The sequence below is a fragment of the Passer montanus genome, unplaced genomic scaffold (assembly GCF_014805655.1).
Source record: "Passer montanus isolate IOZ18808 unplaced genomic scaffold, ASM1480565v1 scaffold79, whole genome shotgun sequence".
NCBI classification, from domain to species: domain Eukaryota; kingdom Metazoa; phylum Chordata; class Aves; order Passeriformes; family Passeridae; genus Passer; species Passer montanus.
This window is the reverse complement of record NW_024373145.1, coordinates 1,126,814-1,149,076: the sequence shown is the minus strand read 5'-3', so window position 1 is coordinate 1,149,076 and position 22,263 is coordinate 1,126,814. Positions and strand designations below refer to the sequence as shown.

At 37.0% G+C, this 22,263-nt stretch overlaps 1 protein-coding gene and 1 long non-coding RNA gene across 2 annotated transcripts in view; one reads left to right on the top strand and one right to left on the bottom strand.

Moving 5' to 3' along the window:
- Window positions 1–964: 964 nt before the first annotated feature.
- The window catches only part of MAN1A1 (mannosidase alpha class 1A member 1), a 140,228-nt gene continuing 118,929 nt past the window's right edge, over window positions 965–22,263 (bottom strand). The window contains exons 8-12 of the mRNA XM_039731573.1: window positions 21,677–21,792; window positions 10,444–10,663; window positions 9,428–9,600; window positions 3,933–4,048; window positions 965–3,269 (exon numbers count right to left, since the gene is read on the bottom strand). Coding sequence (XP_039587507.1) covers window positions 3,143–3,269; window positions 3,933–4,048; window positions 9,428–9,600; window positions 10,444–10,663; window positions 21,677–21,792 — 752 coding nt within the window. The 3' untranslated portion in view covers window positions 965–3,142. The remainder of the gene's footprint in view (window positions 3,270–3,932; window positions 4,049–9,427; window positions 9,601–10,443; window positions 10,664–21,676; window positions 21,793–22,263) is intronic.
- Window positions 4,121–9,403, top strand: LOC120512832. Its single transcript, XR_005630136.1, has 3 exons — window positions 4,121–4,559; window positions 8,583–8,731; window positions 9,142–9,403. It is a non-coding gene; the product is annotated as an uncharacterized LOC120512832 (long non-coding RNA).

Below are 22,263 nucleotides of genomic sequence, written 5' to 3'. Positions count from 1 at the left end.
CCCCCTGCCACACCCCCCCACCCCAACAATGAGCAATTTCTTCTGCTCTTATAATGACTGGGAACACAGAGTCACCATCACTAGCCACTTCCATGAAGTTAGTCAAGTGAATGGGAATTACAATGCATGTTGTCTTGTTATCTTACTGATCTAACAAGCAGTGGTAAATATGGACTGTTTTAAAAATGGTTGCTCTAACTTTGGTGTTTTGGGGTTATTAAAAAAAAGAAAATTTGATATATTCTCAGTTTATGAAAAGTATTGCTTTAACTTTGGTGTTTTGGGGTTATTTAAAAAAAAAAAAGAAAATTTGATATATTCTCAGTTTATGAAAAGTTTTTTCTTACAGCTGGCAGATCTACACGTTGTACAATCTTCTCGTCTACTTACATTACTTTACAAAAAGTACAGTATAGTGCAGTTTGTACATACAACCTGAATACCAATACCACATCAAATTTGTGCTCTTTCAAATCATCCTAACTCCCACGCTAAGAAAAATTCATATGAAATGCTGTTTTACAAGGAAACAGCCATGATGCTTATATTTAAGTACATAAGACCCAATGCACATAGAGCTGTGTGACTGGAGCCTGCTTTTCAAAACCTGGAGAAGACCTGTCTGGTTCTCTGCTCATCCCTTCAGCTCGCTAAGTCCCAGCAAGATCACTGCAGACAGCTGGGGGAAGCAAACCTTGGTGAAGAAAACCACATAGAAAGTGGCTTAGAAAACACACTTCTCAAAGACTGTTTCTGTCTGAGCTTTTGTAGTTATTTAACTGAGATGAGGTCTAAAGCAGCACATACATGTGGGGGGCAGTAGCAGCAGGTGACCCAGTAAGCATAACTAAGAAAAAAAAAAAAAATTTTCATGTTAAAAAGAGATGAAATATTTTGGTTTTATTCCACAGCTATGGTGGTTCAGGGGATGGAAAAAATCTCCCTTATAAATACTATTTTATTTTTTCATGTTAAAAAGAGATTAAATATTTTGGTTTCATTCCACAGCTATGGTGGTTCAGGGGATGGAAAAAAATCTCCCTTATAAATACTATTGATAAAGAAATACAATGAAGTATAATCCTCCAGTGGTATAAATTCTGGAGAATCAAAAGCAGCAGAATTTCTGATTTTCAACAAGGAGAGAGTCAAGAGCTCATCCTTGCTTGGTTGGGTTCAGAAACCTGCTGGGCCATGAGGGGAATACATACTTTAAAAAAGAAAATAATAATTAAAAAAACAGTGGAGCAAAAAGTTTTGAGCCGCTGTGCTGGCTCTGTGTAAGCAGGCTTTACCTGCACATCCATTTCTATCCATTCTCCCAGTGCTGGGTGGCCCAGGCTCACCAAGGTACCCCAGTAACTCCCATATAGGAATGCCCAGCTCTGCCAAGCCTGTGCTGGAGCATCAGTGGATCCTTGCCTTGTGCCCTGCACCAGTGTCTTTGGCAGCCTGTGTGGCACGTGCTATGTCCTCTTTCAGCAGGCAGCGCTGTCTTTACAGACTTGAGGGCAAGCTCTATGGATCAGCTTCCAGCTGCTATATATAAGTGTAATTAGTTATTTTTGGCTTCTACCTAAGCAAACCTCCACTGCAGACCTCTATCAGCATAGAAAAAATGTACTCTAAAGCCTAAACAAATGTGTTCCCTCAGCTGTGATTAGCAATGCTGGACATGTGAGCTATCTTACTAAATACCATTCAAGAACGTCCTGTTCAGAACCAGATTTGTTCCACTGCAGTCCAATCAATGGATAATGTTCTTTCTCAGAATGGGAAGCCAGGTATTTCCTACCTGAAATGCATGGAAGTCATCCCATCATTAAATGAAAACAGGTAGACTTAAAAATCATGTAAACCACTTCAAACCAAGTAAAACAGGAATTAATTGTGCCTCATTTCATTTTCCCTTTGGTGATGCCACAGAGCAAAACATTTTTGGCAAAGCTGTTACCTTTCTTAATAAGCCTCTACTCTAAGGAATATTTTTAAGCACATTGCATTTCTGTTACTTAAGACAAGACAGTGTTGTCAGAAAGTTTTAGTTCAATGCAGGATAACTTCCTCTCTGCATGACTTCTCTTCTTTTGAGGAGGCAGATTTCCTTCAAGGCATTTGAACGTCCATCTTTATTCATACAGAGACATTAAATTGCTTTGTGACAAATAACCGTCAAGTCTGGTGTCAAGTCTGGACCTACCTAAATCTTTGCAAAAGTAACAGAAAAACAAACAAACTGTATCTGATATAATTCTGAACTTCCAGGAGAATGTTGTTGAGTGGATTCTTTTTGCCAACCAACCAAATGAAAGCTACTGGACTTAATATATAAAGAAGGTTAATAGACCCTTTCTTAATATGAAATGATTATCTTATTTTACTCCATAGTAGCTTGACTAAAGACATAAGAATAACACCACCTAGAAAAGGGAGGAAACAATTTATTCTATTACAATATTCTAATCAAAACCTGAAAAACTAAGGTCGGCTAACTAATGTGCTAAATCCATAGAAACTAGTTTAATCTAACTTCAACTTATACTGCAGTTTCAGAGTTGTGTCTGCATGAGATGAAATACCCCTATGTCGACTTCATTGACAGTGAAATACATCAGATACTCCAGCAAGTAATGATAGACCCGCATAGGAAGAGGCTGTCACAGTCACAAGATTTGTCCTGGATGACACACAAAACAAACTAACATAGAACATAAAAAAAAAAAAGAAAAAAAAAAGAAAAAAGCTCTTTATACTTAATTCAATATGGCTTTTTGCAACATGGCAAAATATTACAGCTTAAAGCATACATCTCCTCACAGAGGAGAGAAGAATTTTGCAGTCAAATTAAAAGCATAACAGGAAACAAGTAACATGCAGACCTTCTGCTTTTTTTGGCCAAATGATACTGCAGCCTAAGAGAATCTGGGAAGATACCCTATTTCACTTCTAAGAAGGTATTAATCTGAATTAGAGGATTAAGGTTTTATCATAATTAATTGGGTACAGTCATAAAAATTTAGCATTAAAGAAAACAGACTGCAAAACACTTGATTAAAAAATTTAACTTAGGAATTTAAAATCAAGTCATGTGCCCAAGTCCTGGAAACGTAAGGAATGAAACAAAGTATAAATTAATCTTAATCTATTTCTGGTTTTCTTCTTTATTCCCATCATCTTTGTGAAGAACAGGAAGAGGATGAGCCTCTGTGTTGAAGACCCAGTGTTCAAATGGAAGAAGATCATCTTCAGAAAACAGCAAATACAGGTACCTGACAAGAAAAAAAAAAGGAGGAAATGAGACCACATCAGGGAAGTGATTTTGAGGAAAACACATAATAATTCATATTTAATTTACTTGAGTACTAAACTTCCTGTTGAGATGGCATGACTGATTTTTTTCTTGCACAGCAAAAAAACCCCCAAAAACCAACCCAGAACTGAAGAGATCAAGACAAAAGTTTAATCTTATTAAAAATTTAGGAGATGTTGATGGATAATGAAAGCTTTTGTTTTTTTCTCTTAGCAGGCCCTGCAAGCTTTCCATGGAAATTGTTTTGTCTTCTTTTTCTAAAGTTTTAAAATGAAAAATATGCAATATAAGTCTGTTAAGTTCTATGTCTAGTCAATTTGTTTCATTAATGCTTGCATATATAATTAGATCCTATCAAAGACAGGAGATGCAATGTCTCAAAAACTATCAAGTACCTTTATAAGAAGTAAAGATAATTTGCAGAAGTCAGGGAATTTAGTTTATTAACCCAGATTGGAGAAAAAAAAAGGCAATTTTGCTTCCTGTCACTTAAGAAGAGCTCTGCTATTTCACTCAGATTTTGTTACGTGAGAGTGTCAAGGGTACTAATAATAAATACTTATCAGTAAAGATTATACACAGAACTACTTCACATTAATGAAAGTCAACTTTCTTAACTTACTTGAGTGTCTCTGAAAGGAAGAAACTTTGCTGCACATCGTCATGGCTTTCATGATTGCTATAAACATCTCTAATGCCAGAATAGCCGCCGTCTACTCTGCAGTGTTTTTCCAGTGCCTGAAGCAGGGAAGAGAACACCCAAATCACCCAAATTAACAAAATTAATATTATGTCAGTTTTTCTGTTTGGCAATAAAACTAGCAAAAAACAATTGCTACAAATCTTTTGATAAAGAGATGAAAACTTGGTAAATGTCTAGACAGAAAACTCTTTAAAAAAAAGACATTGGCATAGTGGTCTAATTTCATATTCAGGAAGAGAAGCAAAACAATAAATGAATAAAAAGTGAACACAAACCAGCTTTCAGAAGGAATGATGTATGGGTATAAGGATTTAAAGACATATGGATTTTTACTTATATTCTTTTTCCTCTTTTTAATAGGAGTAACAATAGCCTTTCTCTCCCAATCTCCCAGCCTTTGGAAATGGTGTTACTTATACCTCTTCTGGTCATATTTTGCTACTTGAAATGATTGTGACATAATTGAACACCATACTAAAGATCAGTCTTCTCCTTACCTCCTGCAAATCCCTTCAAGAAAAGGAACGGCAATGCTCAATTTTCTGTGTAAGTTATAACATATATATATAAGTTCTCTTTGCAGTTATTTAATTTTTCAATTAACCACTGATTGGGCTCTGACTGAATTTCTCTTGTGCAGCAGTCATATTTTTCTTTGCTACCTCTTTGAATAAAGCTTTGTCTCTTACACAGGTGTAGACAGAAAGCCAGGACTTAACATAATTTCGCTGTAACAATAACAAGGTGTTTTTCTCTAGCTAGTTTCCAAACTCTTTATTCAGTTAAAAGGTGTAAAACAGATGATTGATTCCTATTTCACAATAAAAAGGAGTACATGGGCCACGTAAAAATACAATTTCTTTCTGCCCACACGAATGTCCTATATTTATGAAGAAGAAAAAAGATCAGATGAAGAGTATATCTAAAAGGGCAAAAAAGATGCTGGAAATGTAGAAGGTATACATAGTGAGATTATTCAATAAACTTTGTTGCTTTCCTTTATCTTAGGTGTTTGCAATAGAAAGGTGGTACCTATATGCATATATATGAGCCATAACTTTTTAAAATATACTGCTATCCAATACTTTATTTGAATATTTGTTATCTTATCACTACTATATTTAAAAATATGAATTAATAGGGTTTTTTTCTTTATAATTTATGTATTTAACAAGGCCACCAGTATTCTTAATCTATTAATTTTTCTTATTCTCTTTTACAACAACTCTCTGGTATCAGACAGTATAAGGAAGGAGTGAAGAGAATTTAAGATGATTATATTTAAAACAACTCATTATTCAAAACCAAATTCAGAAAATGCTACTTAACCCTACATAACTTCTTGCAATGAAAATGACAGTAAGGATTGTGGATGGCTGCATTCACTCAGGACCACATTACTGTGAAACGAGGTGTTTTCTGTGCAGATGATATTGGAACAACGACTTTCAGGCAGAAATACCTCGGGCTTTATCCCCACCAAGAGAGAGCCAGGAGATAACCATTCCTCCCTTTCTGAAGTTACTACAAATACCACTGAAGTGAGTACAGGATGTGTAGATTTTATTTAGGGAAAGATGCTGCATTTCAAAACACACAAGCTAAAAAGCAAGGCAGAGGATATATCTAAACCAGGCAGAGTAAGTATTTTCTGAAGACAGATGGGACTAAGAGTCACTAATAATTACTTAAGTATTCATCATCTTCCCCTGCTCTAAAGGCTCTTTAAGATCTGTGTTTTGCTGTGAGTAGCTATCCTAAACGTCCTTGATTTTGCTGGAGTCCCTGTAGCTGTCTGCACACATTTGGCTTGCACATCAGGCTCTCCATAATTTTCACTGGAGAGTAAGCTGCCTATCGTATATTTAAAGGGGATTTTTTTTCCAGAAGAGATCCTTTAAAATATAACAGCTTATTTGTCTTTTTTTATGTGTCTTTAAGTTCTTTAATTTTCCTGGACACTTTTACTAAATGACAAATATACTTAAGTTTAAATAAGTCATTTCCTCTGGGCTGGTATTCCTTCCCTCTTGTCTACTTCAACCTGCAACAAATTCAAAATGCTGCATCTGTGTCTGGATTTTCAATGTCAAACAAAAGATGACATTTTTCAAAGCACAGCAGAAGCAGAACTTGAAGGATAAGGCTACTATGCAAGGAAATATCTGCATTCTATACAGGGCGAGGTATAATAAAAGCAAATTGAATTTACCATTTGTATGCTCGAACTTACTTTGAGCATTCTTTGAGTTCAGAGGCATCATAGATACCTGGAGGCACTGCTGTGATGTAAACTAAGGGGTTAACTTGCCCCATGTTTGCCTTCTGGTGGTATCTATCTGCTTGATGCAAAGATGAAGCATCTCATCCCTCAAAGCTACTTTCCACCTAACTAAAGGAACAGGACATCCACCTGCAGGATTAATAGGATAAAAAGGCTCTAGGTTGTCAACCATCCTGGCAGTGATGGGCTTTTGTGCCCTTTCCTGCACTTTGAGAGAACAGCGATGTTCACAGTGATAGGGGTAGTGGTGGGCAGGAAGAAACAATCAAACACACTTTAAATAAGTAGTTCTCAGGAAATGAGGGCGGCTAGGATCAGTTATGATACAGTAATGGAAAACATCAAGCACAGTGAAAACTGGCTGACAGTCTCAAACTATCATAAAGGGAAAAACAAAGGAAGTGCTACAAATTTAAAATATGTGCCACATTTATAATGCAAAAAGGGAGGCTTTCATGAGCTAAGCTGATAAAACCTTTCTGACTCAGTAACAGTGGATATTGCTGGTGGTCATAACTGCATTTTCTCCAGTTGCTGAAGTACATACAAAATTATCTTGGACTCAAAGCAGCAAAGCAAATTCACAAAGAAAAAAAGGAGAGGCTATAGCATATTTTTAGTTTATAAAGTTAGAGAAAGACTTAAGAGACTTGTCAGAGAGTTTAGAAGTCACGACTCTAAAACTGCCTCCTTTTCTACTACAAGGGAACTGGGAAAAAACCTAATGAGTTCTTATTGCCAGAGTAATGAGTTAGAAGTGGACATGAAAGACATAAAGAACAACTTTTTTTGGTCAAAACCCCAAATGGTCTGATCAATCATTTCCTCTTTTTTTTCGTGTTTCAGTCTCAGGTTCCCTTTTGTGCAATAAGTACCAGTAATTAAACCAATGACCCCCAGTGGTTGGGGGCTTCCCCAAGGACAGAATGGGTCAGGTGCCCTTTGGGGCAGCATTAAGGAGCAAGCGGGAACAGAATTTATGACATAGTTACAAAGCTAGCATGATATGTGCTGTTACAAAAAAATACTGTATTAGGTAGAGCTGTATAGCTATAAACACCAAGAGAGAACAGGATGAAAAAAGATTCCAAACCTACAACTGACTGCATAAGTTCTGGAAAGCTGTAAGATTTGCTTTTGTGGAACACCCAACTAACTGCACATTAGGACGGTGGAAGACGGGCCCCGGGCAGAACGGGACCAGCTGCATCTCCCACACCCATCTGGCTGTGCTAGAGCCAGCTTGACAATAACCACAGGAATGTTAAACAAGGGACACGTGGGGAGTGAGGAGGAGGTAAACAAGTGTACCAACTTGAAAGAAACACAAACAAACTGAACCAAATGGGTAAAGAATAATAATAAGGAAAACATTTCAATTGTTTATAACAATGTTATCAGTGTGGGCAGTAACAATGAGTCAGGAAAATCATCTCCTGGAGAAAGAACAGTTGGCATTGCTGAAGCCTGATGGGATGACTTCCACAAACAGCTATTGTAAATATGCCAATTACAACCTGCCTGGGAAGATTCCAGTAGTAAAATGTGTGCCTATGGGTGGTGTTAGCAAAGAAGAAAGTAAGGGAACAGCCCTCTAAATTAGAGGTTTTAAAACCCAAATTGCTTTGGAATTAGTAATTCAGAAGCATATTATTTCAGGGCCCCCCAGAGTCAGCACCTTAGGGAGGCAAATACAATGTCCTAAATAACTGCTCTCTACCTAGCTGAATACAGTGCTCAGGGCAGGCACACAACAATCGTGAATATTCAGGCAAGAAGCTTGAGAGTATAAGCATAGGTAATACTACTATTCTTTTTTTGGAAAGCAGATTTTTGCCTTAAATTTAATTCCTGGAGGATATCTAATTACCAGACTTGAAATAACCTCTTTTTTCCATAATGCTCAATGGCATTTGCACAACATTTCTGATAGGATCAATATCTACACAGTGAATACTGAATACATTTACAGATCCTGGTTGCTGTGGAGGGAGTTGGGTTTATGGGGTCATAACCAAGTAATAGCTCTTTAGTAGGGTCCCTTAGGGACAAGAAATTGTAGGGCACAAGTTCTACCCTCAGAGTAGATCAACCTTCTATAAGTAGTGGTGCAAGCCCCTCCAAGAAGATTGTAATCATACACTTCTAGAAGCAAAAGGTGTTAGGTAAACTGACAAACAGGATATTTGTGAAATCCTGGAAAGCAATACCTCTGCACAGGAGAGGTCAGTGTGAGAAAAAACTGCAGAGAGTTTTGACTGATTTTTTTTTTCATTTTTCTTAAGTACACAGAGCCAGAAAAATAATGTTCTTCAGCTTGCTGTACTTCCTATCAGATGTCAGCTAATTTAGCAAGGGCAACATCAGTGTGAGGAGGACAGAAGTGAACTCCAGAGAAGTGTAATAAGGACCCATACCTGGAGGATGAAACAAGGTAAATCTAAAGGCTCTCAGCCTTACGAGCAAGAGAGATTAACTGCTGAAAAAAGGGAAGCAATGGATTTGGCAAGCTCATTCTTTGCAGTGCAGACAAGCTGCCCTTTTGCAAGGCTTGTGCTAGACAAACACAAATAGCTAGGTTCAGCATCACTGCTTGAAACTCAAAGGCCAGTGGGACAAAAAAAAATTCAAATCTAGAAGAGATTATTGTTTTTTAGGGAGTTTTGTCGATGTAATTTATGTTTCTTGAAAGTAACATGGTTTTATGTTCGGTACTATCTAGTCCTTCATCCTGGCCTTTGCCACCTTAATTAAAATCACCTTCATAGTATTAATTTAATAAAACTTAACTCCATATCCAAAGCTCAAATCTGACACACGTATGTACTTTCCATTCACATGCAGCAACACTCAACATCTGGGACAGTACATCCAAATGTCACCCCTAATCCTAGAAGTATTTAAGATGGAGAAATAACAAGGTACTTTTCTGTTATACAATATCAGCAATTTTTGGTTTTGTCAAAATGTCATCTATTTGGCAAATGAATTCCTGGAAATCTGAATTGATATGCCTAATTTAAAATAAATATTCAGCTTCCAACTGCTGAACAATGTCCAGGTATCATTCAATAGCTCACTTAACAACATTACTAGGATTTAACAACAAAAAAGTCCAATAGAACATTACCTCAACAGCTTCCCATCCCCACTCCCTGTACTTTGGATCGTGAGTGAGGCGCCACATGTACATGTAGGTCTCTATGACTTCTGGCCGTAGGATGTAGTATTTTTCATTTTGTCTTGTAGCAATGGCCTCAACACCGCCATCAAATCTGAAGGCTTCTGGTCCCAGTTTCATTCCTAGCCAATAAAAAAGCACAGACTAAAATAAAGGCATTAAAAAAGGTTTCAAATTATGTAACCAAATTAAACTCCCCAAATTACCAAATCAACTTAGGCTTTTATGTGGCACAAAGCCAGATTACCCAGAACAATATAATTTATGAAAGATACTGCAGCTCCTCCTGTTTTTAATATTTTATAAATAATTTGGAGTAGGAGAGCTGCTCTTCATCAATGCCTTAAATGGCACTTACAGTTTGAACAGTGATGCTAACATTTACATTCTGGAAGACTTCATATAACTAGCAACAAGTGAAATTTTGCCTAAAAGATGAGGTTATTTACTTTCCTATATCAAACTGGAAAATACACTCTGGGATCTGAAACGCTGCCAGGGTTATTTCTATAAGATGATAACATTCAAAGAAATTTTCTGTACAGAAATCCACTTTCTTTGTGCAATTCTATTGTTTGCAGCTTCGTATCAACAGAACTGAGTCTAAAATATTCTTTTGTGCATGAAACATGAGTAATACCTATACTGATTCATCAATGAACAGAGTCCCTCTCTTACTTGTATTCAGCTATACAGAAATTGGCATGGTGAAAGCAGCTTGTTAATTACTGTTATGTAACTGTCATGTCAATTACTACAGTGAGGCGATATGCTTCAGGTGCACAGAAATTATTTAAAAACAGAGCATCCATTTTAAAAGTTATTCTTAAATCAAGGCAGCATTTGCTCAGAAGGGATGAACACTTCTCACTGTGCTACAACTTTCATTCAGCTTGATGCAAAACCACCAGTGGTTGCCTTCATGAAGGCGAGCAGTGCAGCAAACTCTGCGACATGGTACTCACGTGTACGGTCATAGGATTCATGGCAAGTCCTGGCAATTTCAGCACCCAGCTCGATGTGATGGCCTGTCTTGTCACTGGGGGCTCCATCTGCTCCCAGAGCAAACATGCCTCCAGCGAAACAAGTGAGGTGTCCCATCTTGTGCTCCAGCAATCCGCCCTTCCACTCGGCGATGTACGTCAGGCCCCCGCTCGACTTTCGGATGAGGTGCGTCTCTATGGCCTGCAGAAGGACACAAACCAAAGGCCCATTTGGTAAAGTGCAAAGGACAAAGATTATTGGTTTCTCTGGGTCTGGACTGAAGGCTCTTGAGATGGTAGTTTCATGTTCAGACTCAGCTGTTTATTATTTCTTATCAGTAAAAGAATCTCACAACCATGAGTTTGGCAGCTTTTCAATAGAAGACACAAAATGGCTAACAATCTCTTGTTACAAGGTCTTTCAATACTAAACCATCCAATTAAGAAAGGACACCTAGATTATTTTCCCTTTTAACCTAATAACTGATCCTTGGAAGCATGCAATGCAGACTTTTCTGTCCAATTACAAAATGCCACCCAAACCCATGAAGAAGGAAGAAGCATAAAGGAGAAACTCAGGATGACACCCTGTGCCCTCCATCTTGCTTCCATCCACTACATACTAAAAATCCCAAAACCTAAATTTCTCACCAAGTGATAAACCTACACTGCTCTCTATTATCTATTTCACACATTTGTATATTCTAGTCTATCTTGAAGTCTAGGAAACTTTCTCCATGAATGAGGGTCAAAGTCAGTGCTCCCCTGGGGGTCAGCACACCCCAGAGCAGACAGAGAAATATTCCCTGTGCCCTGGGTTTCCACAAAAGCTGTCTTGTATGTTGGCTGTTTGCTCTGTATTGCATTTGCTCATAAAATGCAATGGATAATAGGAGCCAGCATAACTTCAAAGTGCAGCTAAACCAAGATGAATATACATCAGTAATGATGACTAGTTTTGCTTCAACTTCAAGCAATTTACAGGGTATGGTTTATAAAAATGTTGGAAAGACCTACCAAATACGCTTCAAATTTTGAAATATTTTACTTTTCCCCCTTTTACATTGAGTAGTTTCAGGTAATTTAGCTTTCAATAGTAATTTAACTCTCAATAGTTATTAGCCATCACTTCAGCTTCTGTATTTCTCATTTTAATTCTGACTTAAAGGAGGTGGTTATTGATATAATTTCATGTAAATTATATGCAGTCATCACTCATATTCAAAACACATGACTCAGTGTGCAGTGAATGATGTTAGGCCTCTGAGTCTAGATGGCATTTCCAAAGTCCAGTGGGTTTCCCCTCCCAAGCTGAAATCCTCAACTTATCTATCAAGAGCAGGGTCTCACTGAGATCTCTGGAAAAAAAAACACAAAAAACCAAAACCTAAGCAGAATATAAATACACAAATCTAGAGGGAACTGGAAGTTGATGATGTTAGCAATGTATGGTCACTAATTACAAAATCCAGGAAGGCAACCTGCCATCGTGGGAGGAACAGAATTAAAACAACAGAGGAGATGCAGAAGAGCACATTAATTAGAAGCCCACAAAGAAACTAAGGTATTACTCTTTAAAAAAGTAATGGAGAAGAGATAACTCTGTCATACAACCAGAGCTATCCATTAGTACTTGGTTGCTCTGTTGAAATCATAAGATCCAGAAACAGTACTCAACATGCATTATACAAGAGAAGAAACATTTAAAAATATCACTACAGACAACTATTAACAAAAGAGCCAGGATTTAAAAAAAAGTTTTCTAAACAGAAAGTAGTGATTGTAGTTACTTCTCCCCATTTAAGCATTTGTAAAGGTTGTTCCTATAAGCATGAAAAATCCTCTCTAAATTAGAAGCATCAGCAGAAAAACTGCAGTTTTTATGTACTGGGTTTTTTTTCTGCCAAGAACGTCACATTGAAAACTACACTTTATTTTCCAGTAATATGAGTGCAAAGCACTTAGTAAGGATGTTTTCTGCCCAGATCCAGAGCCACTATTAGCTCAGAAAACTCCTCCACCCCTTGTTTCCACCTTGATTGTATGCTTTTACTACTAGGTACTTACTGGAAAACATACCTAAATTTTAAAGCAGAAGTAAATAATGAAAATTCCTGTGCTTTAAACAAATCCTGCAAAATTTAACCTATAAAAAGAGGAATTAGATGTGAAAGGGGAAGGTGAGTAAACATACAATAATTTTGTAGGAAATAGCTTTCAGACCTATTTGGGCATTCTAACAACATGCTACCCAAAATCAAGTTGAGGAAGGAAAAACTTTAATGATATTTCATTTAACCTTTCAGCATGGTATCTCCTATCTCACCAAAACAACAGTTCTAAAAATAGGCAATAACTCTACTGGTCACTTAGCTGTTGGATCAGAATTTATTTAAAAAGTAAGTAACTATAAAAATAGATTCATAAGTAAATTTACCTATGTTGCATTTATTTTGAAGCAATGACTGAAAACCAGAATGAAGTATTACTGTATCTGTCTGACATAACAACAATGATGCACTTTTGAACTATATTAACTAGACCAGAGTTGATTCTGGTCATATAAAAATGGATTTTGTGATACTAATTAGTGTTGGTAAGTTTTTTTTCCTCTCTTTTGGCTCATGATTAAAGTTCAGGCTTAAAAAGGATGACTGCTAAGAGTTTTAAAATTATTCTAACAAACTGGTGTTAAGAAACTAACAAATTGATGTTGATTGATACCAAGAATGTCACGAAATAAAAATATATTTCCAATTTAAGTATTCATGTTTAGTAAAGCAAATCATCTCTGTTTTATAAATGGGACCTATTAACTAGTACATATGTCTATTAAAAGTTATTTTATTCTGTAACCACCTTATTTAAAGCTATTTTTATGAGGTAGTTATTAGATATATTACAGACTCTCCGATTGCCTTATCATGCTTTGTACAATCCTGGGTCCCTGAGTGCCAGATTGTACCTATGCCATTGTGTCTGTCTTTATTCACAGCATGCTAGGTCACTGTGCATTCTTACCTAGACATGAAATCTGTGGTTTAAGAGCAGGATAGGAAGGAAGGGTTATGTTCCTCTAGTGCTATTTGCTGTGCTTTGGGTGCAGTCCTGGCAGGGAAATCAAGTGAGTAAAACAAGTTTTCATAAAAGGAGAATATATGTAGTGTGGTGACAAAGACCCACCCAAGTGAAAAGATCTGTCTAGTACAATTGATTCTGAATTTCATACTTAAAATAAACTTATTTTTATTTTGATATAATTATGTACTCACTTCAAGAGACACATTTATTTGAATTGCAGGTCTATTTCAACTTGCTCCCCAACTACAAATAATTCCTTCCTGCACTGTTTTCAGATCAGGTGGAGGGATGTAGCACCTCTCCTGTGAGGAAAGGCTGACAGAATTGGGATTCAACCTGGAGAGGAGGCAGCTTTGACATGACCTAACTGCAGCCTTCCAGTACCCAAAGACAGCCTACAGGAAAGATGGAGAGGGACTTTTTACAAGGGCATGTAGTGACAAGATAAGGGGGAATGGCTTCAAACTGAAAGAGTGTAGGTTTAGATGAGATATCAGCAAAAAGTTCTTTACTGTGAGGGTGGTGAGGCACTGGAGCTTGTAGCCCAGAGAAGTTGTGGATGCTCCACCCCTGGAAGCTTTCAAGCTCTGAACAAGTGAAAGGTAGCTACAAATATATGTTACCAAAGGGAGCAATAGCAGATGCTACCTGGGAGTGGGAAAAAAAAAATTGAAACAAAAAAATTGAGACAACCTGATTTGAGGCTGTAGTGAACAAAAAAGGAGGGGGAAACTAAAGGTAAATAAACATTTTACGGACATTTAGAGAAATACATTTACTACATGTAAAGCTGGTATGGTATACAATATGTCATGTACCCATAAGCTCTTAGAGCCAGAGTAACTTTTTACAGCTAATACAGTTCCTGGCAATTTTTCTTTTTAAGCTTTTACCTAAGGCTTTGCTTACAGACCTCACTGCAATAAAGCCTTCAGCCAAATTACCTTTTTCTCCATCTTGTGGGAAATGATTCCTTCGATGCAACAACTGTATAAATGCTTGTGCACTCAATTAGAAACACCAACAGTGCTTTTTACAGTGTGAATTGTAACTCAAGTGCTCCTTGCATTACTACTGGCATCTTTCTCATGAGTTTGCATGTTAAAATATGCCCTTGCCTATCTGTCACAGTGAATGAGACATTAGGAATGGTTTCAACTACAGGACTGCAAATTGCATGTTTGTGTAATCTCTGTTATTGACAGCCTAAAGGAGAAACTCTTCAGTTTTTCCCAACCTGATTTCCTCCCCCTGCTGCCCTCATTGTTAAGGCAATATATTTTGCGTTCTCTGTTTCAGTCTGTTCCTTAACCTATACATTATACTGCCAGTTCTTATCCTTGCAAAGTTAAGCAGAATTGGACCCTCCTATATTTGAATAATTCTTCTTCATTCAGTTCTTCATGTCTTTAAGCTTTTCACACGTCTTAAATTACGTCTTCACCACCCCCTTCAGTCCATCCCTGACTTGATTTTGTGGTTGCAAAGTCCTTCATTTACCCTTTGAGTTGTTTAGAATATATGGTTTATAGGGAAACGCAGAAGACCCAGAACTGAATCATCTCTCTGTTCAAATGAGTTGAAAACTAATCAATAAGCTTATTTTTACAGGTGTTCTCTTGGTGGATTACACTGACAGGTGACAAAAACACTAACTGAGATGCCTGCAGAGCACAGGTGGAGGCTTCTTAGGAAAAACGATCTGCTGCTCAAGGCTGCTCAAATTCTAAACAGACATGTGCCACAGAAGTGTTAACTCTGCTGCAGGAGCTGAGATAACAAATTACAAACCTCAAACAGCAATGCGACCCCACAGTTATTCTAGCTCTTAGGCATTTTACCTCTTCTTTTACAGTATCTTCTTAATTATGATTAATGAGTTTCAATGATTACTGCTTTTAACAAAACCCAGGTGGTTTCATTTCTTGCCTCAAGATGTCACTGTAGCTGGAGATAAAACTGCTCAGCAATACAGTTCCGTATTTCCACACCTTAATAAATTTAAAACTTCAGAAATATGATTCTAAGTTTCAAGGGTTTATAATGTCTGTTTTGGGGGATAATTACAACTCTGCAGGCGTCTTCATAACAAAGAACCATAAATTATCTCTGTTCAAACTTTTAATATATTTTTCTTCCCCTAGGAATTTTCATAAACAGTATTTTGATCATTTGAAGCAACTGTGAGGATGAAAGAGAATTCTATCATTATTATTTCCAATAATTCAAAGATGTATAATGTCAATTGCTTACTTATTTATTTTAATATTTACAGCTTGCACCAGTACATTTTATTGCTTTGAAACAGCCCAGAGCAGCACATCAGGATTACTGCGGGTTTACATTTTGTGAGTTTCTAAGTAAATTGTCTGCTTTCTTGTTACTTTTTTATTTCCCTTACATTTTCTTTCTTTAGTTGATCTAATGCAATAGATACTTTTCTTTCTCAACCATTTCAATTAATCAAATTTATCCTTTATTGCAAATTCTAGTGATTGCATTACAAAAAGTTTATTGATGGAATAGGAAGTTCAAGCCCTTGTTACAAATTATTTAGATACATTTGCCAAAGAAAAATAGTGTCTTATGCTGAGGTCCTCACTGCTTACTAAATGAGCTTTAAAAATCAGAACTGAAATCTGAACACAGAAAAACTTTCATTTGGTTAAACACAAAATATAAGAAACATTTTAAAAGCACCAAAGCACTTTACTTCTTTTGGACTTTAGACATGTTATGTAGACATGTGCAATGAAATACATGTGCAATGTGCAATAAAATATGAGTGCTTATAATGGAGTGACCTATATTTTTAAAGGGGAATCATTGGCAAACATTTAACTACTGTGATACCTATTAATTTGATCACTAAAAAGATGATTAAGTTCTAGGGGAAAGCTGACTATTTACTTGTGTTTGAAAATAATTATTTTTTTCCCTCTATAGATCTATTAGCATCTCTCAGAGCACCAATGTTCTAGCTCTAAATGTATTAAATGTTGTGTGTTACCAGAAGGATAAATTTATTAACATTTTAAAACAGTATTAATAGTCGGGCATGAATCAAATCAGGGTGCTCTCAAAATGTTGCATTGTGCATGTTCTGAACACTCTAGGATATCTGTTGATTTTGACAAGTTTGGGGTTTTTTTGTTAGCAGAAAAGGGAAAATAGCATGACTAGTAAGGACACGGCTGCTCTGAAAAGAGCAAAGGCATGAGCAAAACCCATACAATTTCTCTTTAGACTTTTCTAGTTAAAATCCTCCTTAAAGACTTCTAACAACATTAAAGCTTGCTGCTTCTCCTGACAGTCCATAAACAAGAAAAAATTTGAATAAACACTTTATCTGGTCCAAAACTTAAGACATTATGCGGTTATCAGTAAATCACTAACAATAAAAAAATCTGGAGAAGCCTTGATGCTTTCTATAAGCATTTGCAGAGAATGTCAAAACTCATGATGAGCGGGGAAATTCAGTGAAGAGAATAAGAAGGAGCAGTGAGTCCTCTGGACGTTCTGGTCTGCTCAGTGTAATGAATCTTGTGTTCTTACATAATGCAGCCATACTATCACTATGTGCAGAACACCAGTGCAGCTGGGTGATAAGTATTTTAAACATGACAGCTGACAAAACTGCCTGTTTATTGATTTTAGCACATTTAACTTACATCCAGTTAAGTTGCCTCCCACCTCCTACACCAAAAAGAAACCAACCCCAAAACAAAGTATGCAGTGGGAATGCTGGGTACCAACTGTTTCATTCTAAGATGGGCTGCTATAGCAGCATCCTGCCTGCCCTGTTAATGCATTATCTTCAATGCCAAGAAGTGCTCAGTATTGAATACTCAAGACATTAATCACTTTTAGCTTTACCTAGTATGACAAACCATTATATTTGAGTTGTTGCAGTTCTCTCATTGTCCACATCAGTTATGCAGTTTTTAAGACCACTACGATCACAAAGCAAACCACTTCAAGCAGCTTAATGGAGACTGCAGTCAGGAGAAATCTGCCACCAGACTGTCACCTCAGTTAAACAGATCCTCATGAAACTCCAGAGATGAAAAAAGCTTGTCTGCCAATATCATGTTTTCAGTTTGCTAACGACACTTAATTTTCCCTCTCCTTTCAAGGAGAAAGGAGTCTCCATGGATGTTTTTTATTTATCTGAAAGGCTGAAATCAACAGCTCTGAAAAATATTCACTACTTAACGCTGACAGTTAATTATACCCAAAATCTCTCAATCAAAATGCCCAATAAATACACGCAAAATTCCCCAATCACTACCTTTGTCAGGGTGCAAATGGAGTATATATCAAAGCTAGTCTCCAAAGTTTGCAATGTGCCAAAAAAATTTAATCCCCCCCAAAAAAGTAATTCTATATATTTTCTGTCTGAATCCTGAGGCCAGAAATTACTTTTGCCTCTTTTGACCAAAGTTTACTGCATTGACAGCATTGCTTAATTGTGCAACCCAGCCTAGCAGCAATTTCTGAAATGGTGTTGAAATCTGGCAGAGTGGCCATGGCACTGCTTCAAACACATGTTCCTCTTTGGGCCACTTCCATTGTTTCCACTTCCATGTGCTATGTTCTGCAGAAATCACTTGTTTTCTTGTTAGGATCATCTGAGCATTAAGAAAAAATAAACAATCTTAATGTCTAAAAGGGAACTAGTTACCCTGAGTCAAGGTAAAACTGCAGAAAGCAGCTGCTTTACCTCACTGAAACCACAGGGCCACCAAGGGCTGCACTGAACTGAGCTGCTTGGGAAGTGCTGGTGAGGATTTTCCCTTTTCCTGTGAAGTTCTTCTGGGGTGAGTTACAATTCTCTTTACAGCCTCTGGATATGCCACTTCTCTAGAACTACACTGAGAAGGGGATGAAGGCAGAGTCAGAGAGAGAGAATAAATATATATGTAAGATGCAGCAAGATTGCAGAAATGGCCATAAATAAATGTAATGGGAAAACCTGGAAAAGATACCTGACCATCAGGCTTGAAGTGTGAGCAACCTATTTACAGGAATAGAAGGAAAATTGCCCTTCAGCTTAGGAAATGAGGCTGACACATTTAAGAGGGGAGGATTTGATGCAGTTGCTTGTGACACTGCTGTTGCTAGACTAGACATAAGTGAACCCACAAGGTCCATTTTTGCTCTAAATTATCATGTTCACTTATAAACCTACACAATTGTGTCTCAGAGATCAGCTTGTTAACTGAGAAGAGTGAGATGATTCCTGTCCTGGATACTTGCAAAGACTGATGGATTATTCTATTGGCAGTTATTTCTTCAAAATAGAGCTAAAAGCTGAATACACATTTGTTCTGTAACTAAATGTCACATTGAAACCAGTTTAGAAAGATCTCTTATTTCACATATTATGTGAAGCAGAACATTATTTGTATTACTTTTCAAAAGAGAAAAAATAACTTACATTAAAAAGACATTCACTTGTCTTTTTGTGTGAATGCTACAGTTTATGAATCCCTCTGATGGCCTTCTACATTCACACTATGATCTGGTATTCAAAACAAGACTATCTTGGTCCCTTTTCCCATTAGAAATAAACTCCTTAAATGGCTTCAGCCATATATGCATTCTTTTGGCAAGCAGAAGCAGTTTTTAAATATAGCCTGACATCTTAGTTATTGCTTTTAACTTAAGCCATTATATAATCTATAGGTGATACAAAAATTCTAATGGAAAGCAGTCCTTTTTTTAATATGATTTACAGAACAATGTGAAAAATAACCCCTAAGCTCTATCTAAAGAGATTTCAGCTTTTCACAGTGAACTATATAACTCACCATATATTTTCATTTGTGGTTTCTGGATAGCAGAAGATATTGAATTAGGCATCAAGCCTTCACATTAGTCTTTCAGAAGCTGGTGGGTATGTGCTGGACTGAATGGCCAGGAATAATCATGCTGTTCCCTTTGGCATAGTCTTAAAAAGATTCTGAGAGTGCTGGGGGAAATTTCTCTAAGAAAATACCAAGCAGCCTCAGAATGCCCAAACCCTGCAGCCTTTAGTTGTAAAGAAAGACTGCAGCTTGCACTGACACTTAAATCAGCTTTAATTTAGATAAGTAATGGTTCAATAGCAATGAAGTCAGTACCAGGATGGGTTTCAAATCAGGATAGCTATCCAATGAAGAACCTGGAATCTCAGTGGGGCCCAATCATCCTGCAGCTTCTGTGAGGCTGAAACTTTGCTGCTGCTTTCTGAACAAGCTACTTTACAACATCAAGCTGCATGTGCACTTCCAGCTCTGGTACAGATGTACCTCAGTACAGAAAACAGACAACAGGAATGCCATCGATCAGAAAATACTGGAAATAGCAACAGCCAGCAGCATAACGAAATCTGGTTTTAGTCAGATCCTCTCAAACACTAACATTCTGGTCAGATATGATGCTCAGACTGTTTCTGAGCTGGTACTACTAAAAATGTTAAGCAAATAGGTACTTTAAATACAGTCATATGCAACAGAGCTGAGACCCTGTCATTGATACTGTCACATTCAGTGATGCTGCTGAACAGGTGATTCTGCTCCTCCAGCTGAAATCCAAACAGGGAGAACTGGTCCTTTAATGTGGGGGCTGTCACCACTTCTGCTCCCTGCTGGGACCTCAATAAAAACCTGATGTTTTTAAACTAGCAGAAGTAGAAGGCTAGAAGCAGCTTTGAGGTGCTTCAAGATGTCTTCCACGTTAAGATGAATTGATAATTTCACACACTTTGTTCTCTCTGGCTGACAACCCAATGTCTGAGCTATTACAACAGCACTGTTCTTATGTTATAGCCTCAAATGCACTCAAACCTAATTTAAGATCCACCTTTTGCTCTGAAGTTGAAACCACGCTAGCAGCAAAGATGAGGCTGACTGCATCCAAATATGCACTTACAAAATTAAAGGCAAGATTTCCTTAGCAGAGGACACTTGGTTGTTAAATTTACAACCACCAGAGATCACACCCTCCCTCAGATCTTCACACTGACTTCCCTCTCTAATGGAAAAAAAGATGGTTGCAATAAGCAACCATGGTTGTGTTTTTTTTAATGCCACCACTTTTTGTGTATGGAAAGTAAGAGGAGACTTATGACCTCCCTAGGGACAGTGTGTTTCCAGATATATGAAAGAATAAGCAGATGCTACTTAGCATCTCAAAGCCTTGTCTATAGACGTACTCTAGATACACACAGTTAATAAGAGATAAAAGTCCTGGCCCTAGACAGCTTCCAGTCAAAACAGATGAAAGGGTAGGGAAAAAAGAAGTAATATTATCCTCTTTTTTAATATATATCTATATATATGAAAGCAAGGAACTGATAAAATAGGTCATTTGCCCAGGATTGGAAGGAAAGCCTGTAAATATGCATTTAAACTGAATACTTCCCAAGTCTCAATCTGGTGTCACAAACCCATTATTTCTCCCCAAAACAGCATATTCAGGATATAACATAAATAACAAAGCAGAGTGCAGACCAGCAGGATCATAAATACATATAGAAATGTAAGTATGAACAGTTCTGATTTTATAAAACTTTCTCTTGTGTCCAATTGGGCAGTTTTGCAGAAGCTGACAAGTATATGCTACTGTACCAAAAAGCTAGTGAAATGACACCCCAATTTTAATTTCTAATTTTCCACCATAACACATTGATCCATGTGTGAACCACAGTCAAAACACTTTTTATGGCTGAAACACATGAGAGAATTGAACACAAGGGAGGAACTCCTTCCCGCATATAAAGGAAAAGGAGAAGACTAATATATATCTAGAGAAAACTCAGGAAAAACAGTTGAATGTCTGTCTGAGAGCTACTTGTAGATATATTTTTTGTTGCTTATTTTATACTTCTCTCCTCCAGAGACAATTGACTATATTGCAGTAAAAGGAGAAAAATAGTTATGCTTCAAAAATTCTCCCCTTTCCCACAGTATCGGTATTCCTCTAGCACTTCTATTTGAAGAAGTCTTTTTTAGAACAGAAACTAATTCTTTGAAAAAATACCCTGTGGTAGCAAATACATAAATCTCTCATATTGTCCTCACAGCCTGTCTCTTTAGGATTATTATAGATTAGATTATTATGGAAAGGAAGATTTAAATGTCTTATTTACCTGAACAGCATCATAATACATTTTCTTGCCGTCTTCATCTGTCTTGTCTGACATCAGCCATGCCTTGAGCAGATATTCATAAAAGCTATCCCCAAGCCCTCCAATGGAGACATGATCTTAATAAGGAAGAAAGAGATTGAACACAATTTCATCTTCAGCCAGGACAATAAAATACAATTTCAGTTGAAAACAGTGTATTTAATGCTCTATTTCTACAACATCTCTAATAAACATAAGCCTGGAACCTCAGGAAAAACTTTACTGGTATATACAGAGAATTATTTCTTTTATTGCTATATTTTTAATCTAGCTAAAATGCCACAGTTGTTTAATATCCACAATGTGCCGCAGGAGGTTATGACAAAGAGAAAATAATTTATATGTGTCCATTCTAATTCATGTAGTCTATTCCATACAAGACCATGTCAAACTAAGTTTTTTCTTTTTTCATTCTAAAAAAGGTAAAGAAGTAGAATGTGTTCTCTGATTTGATAAAGGATTTCCCTTAATGTGCAGGCATTGCTCTTTTAGTCACTAACATCCCATTTAAGTCACTTCATAAAAAAGGCTTTTAGCTCCTTACTGCA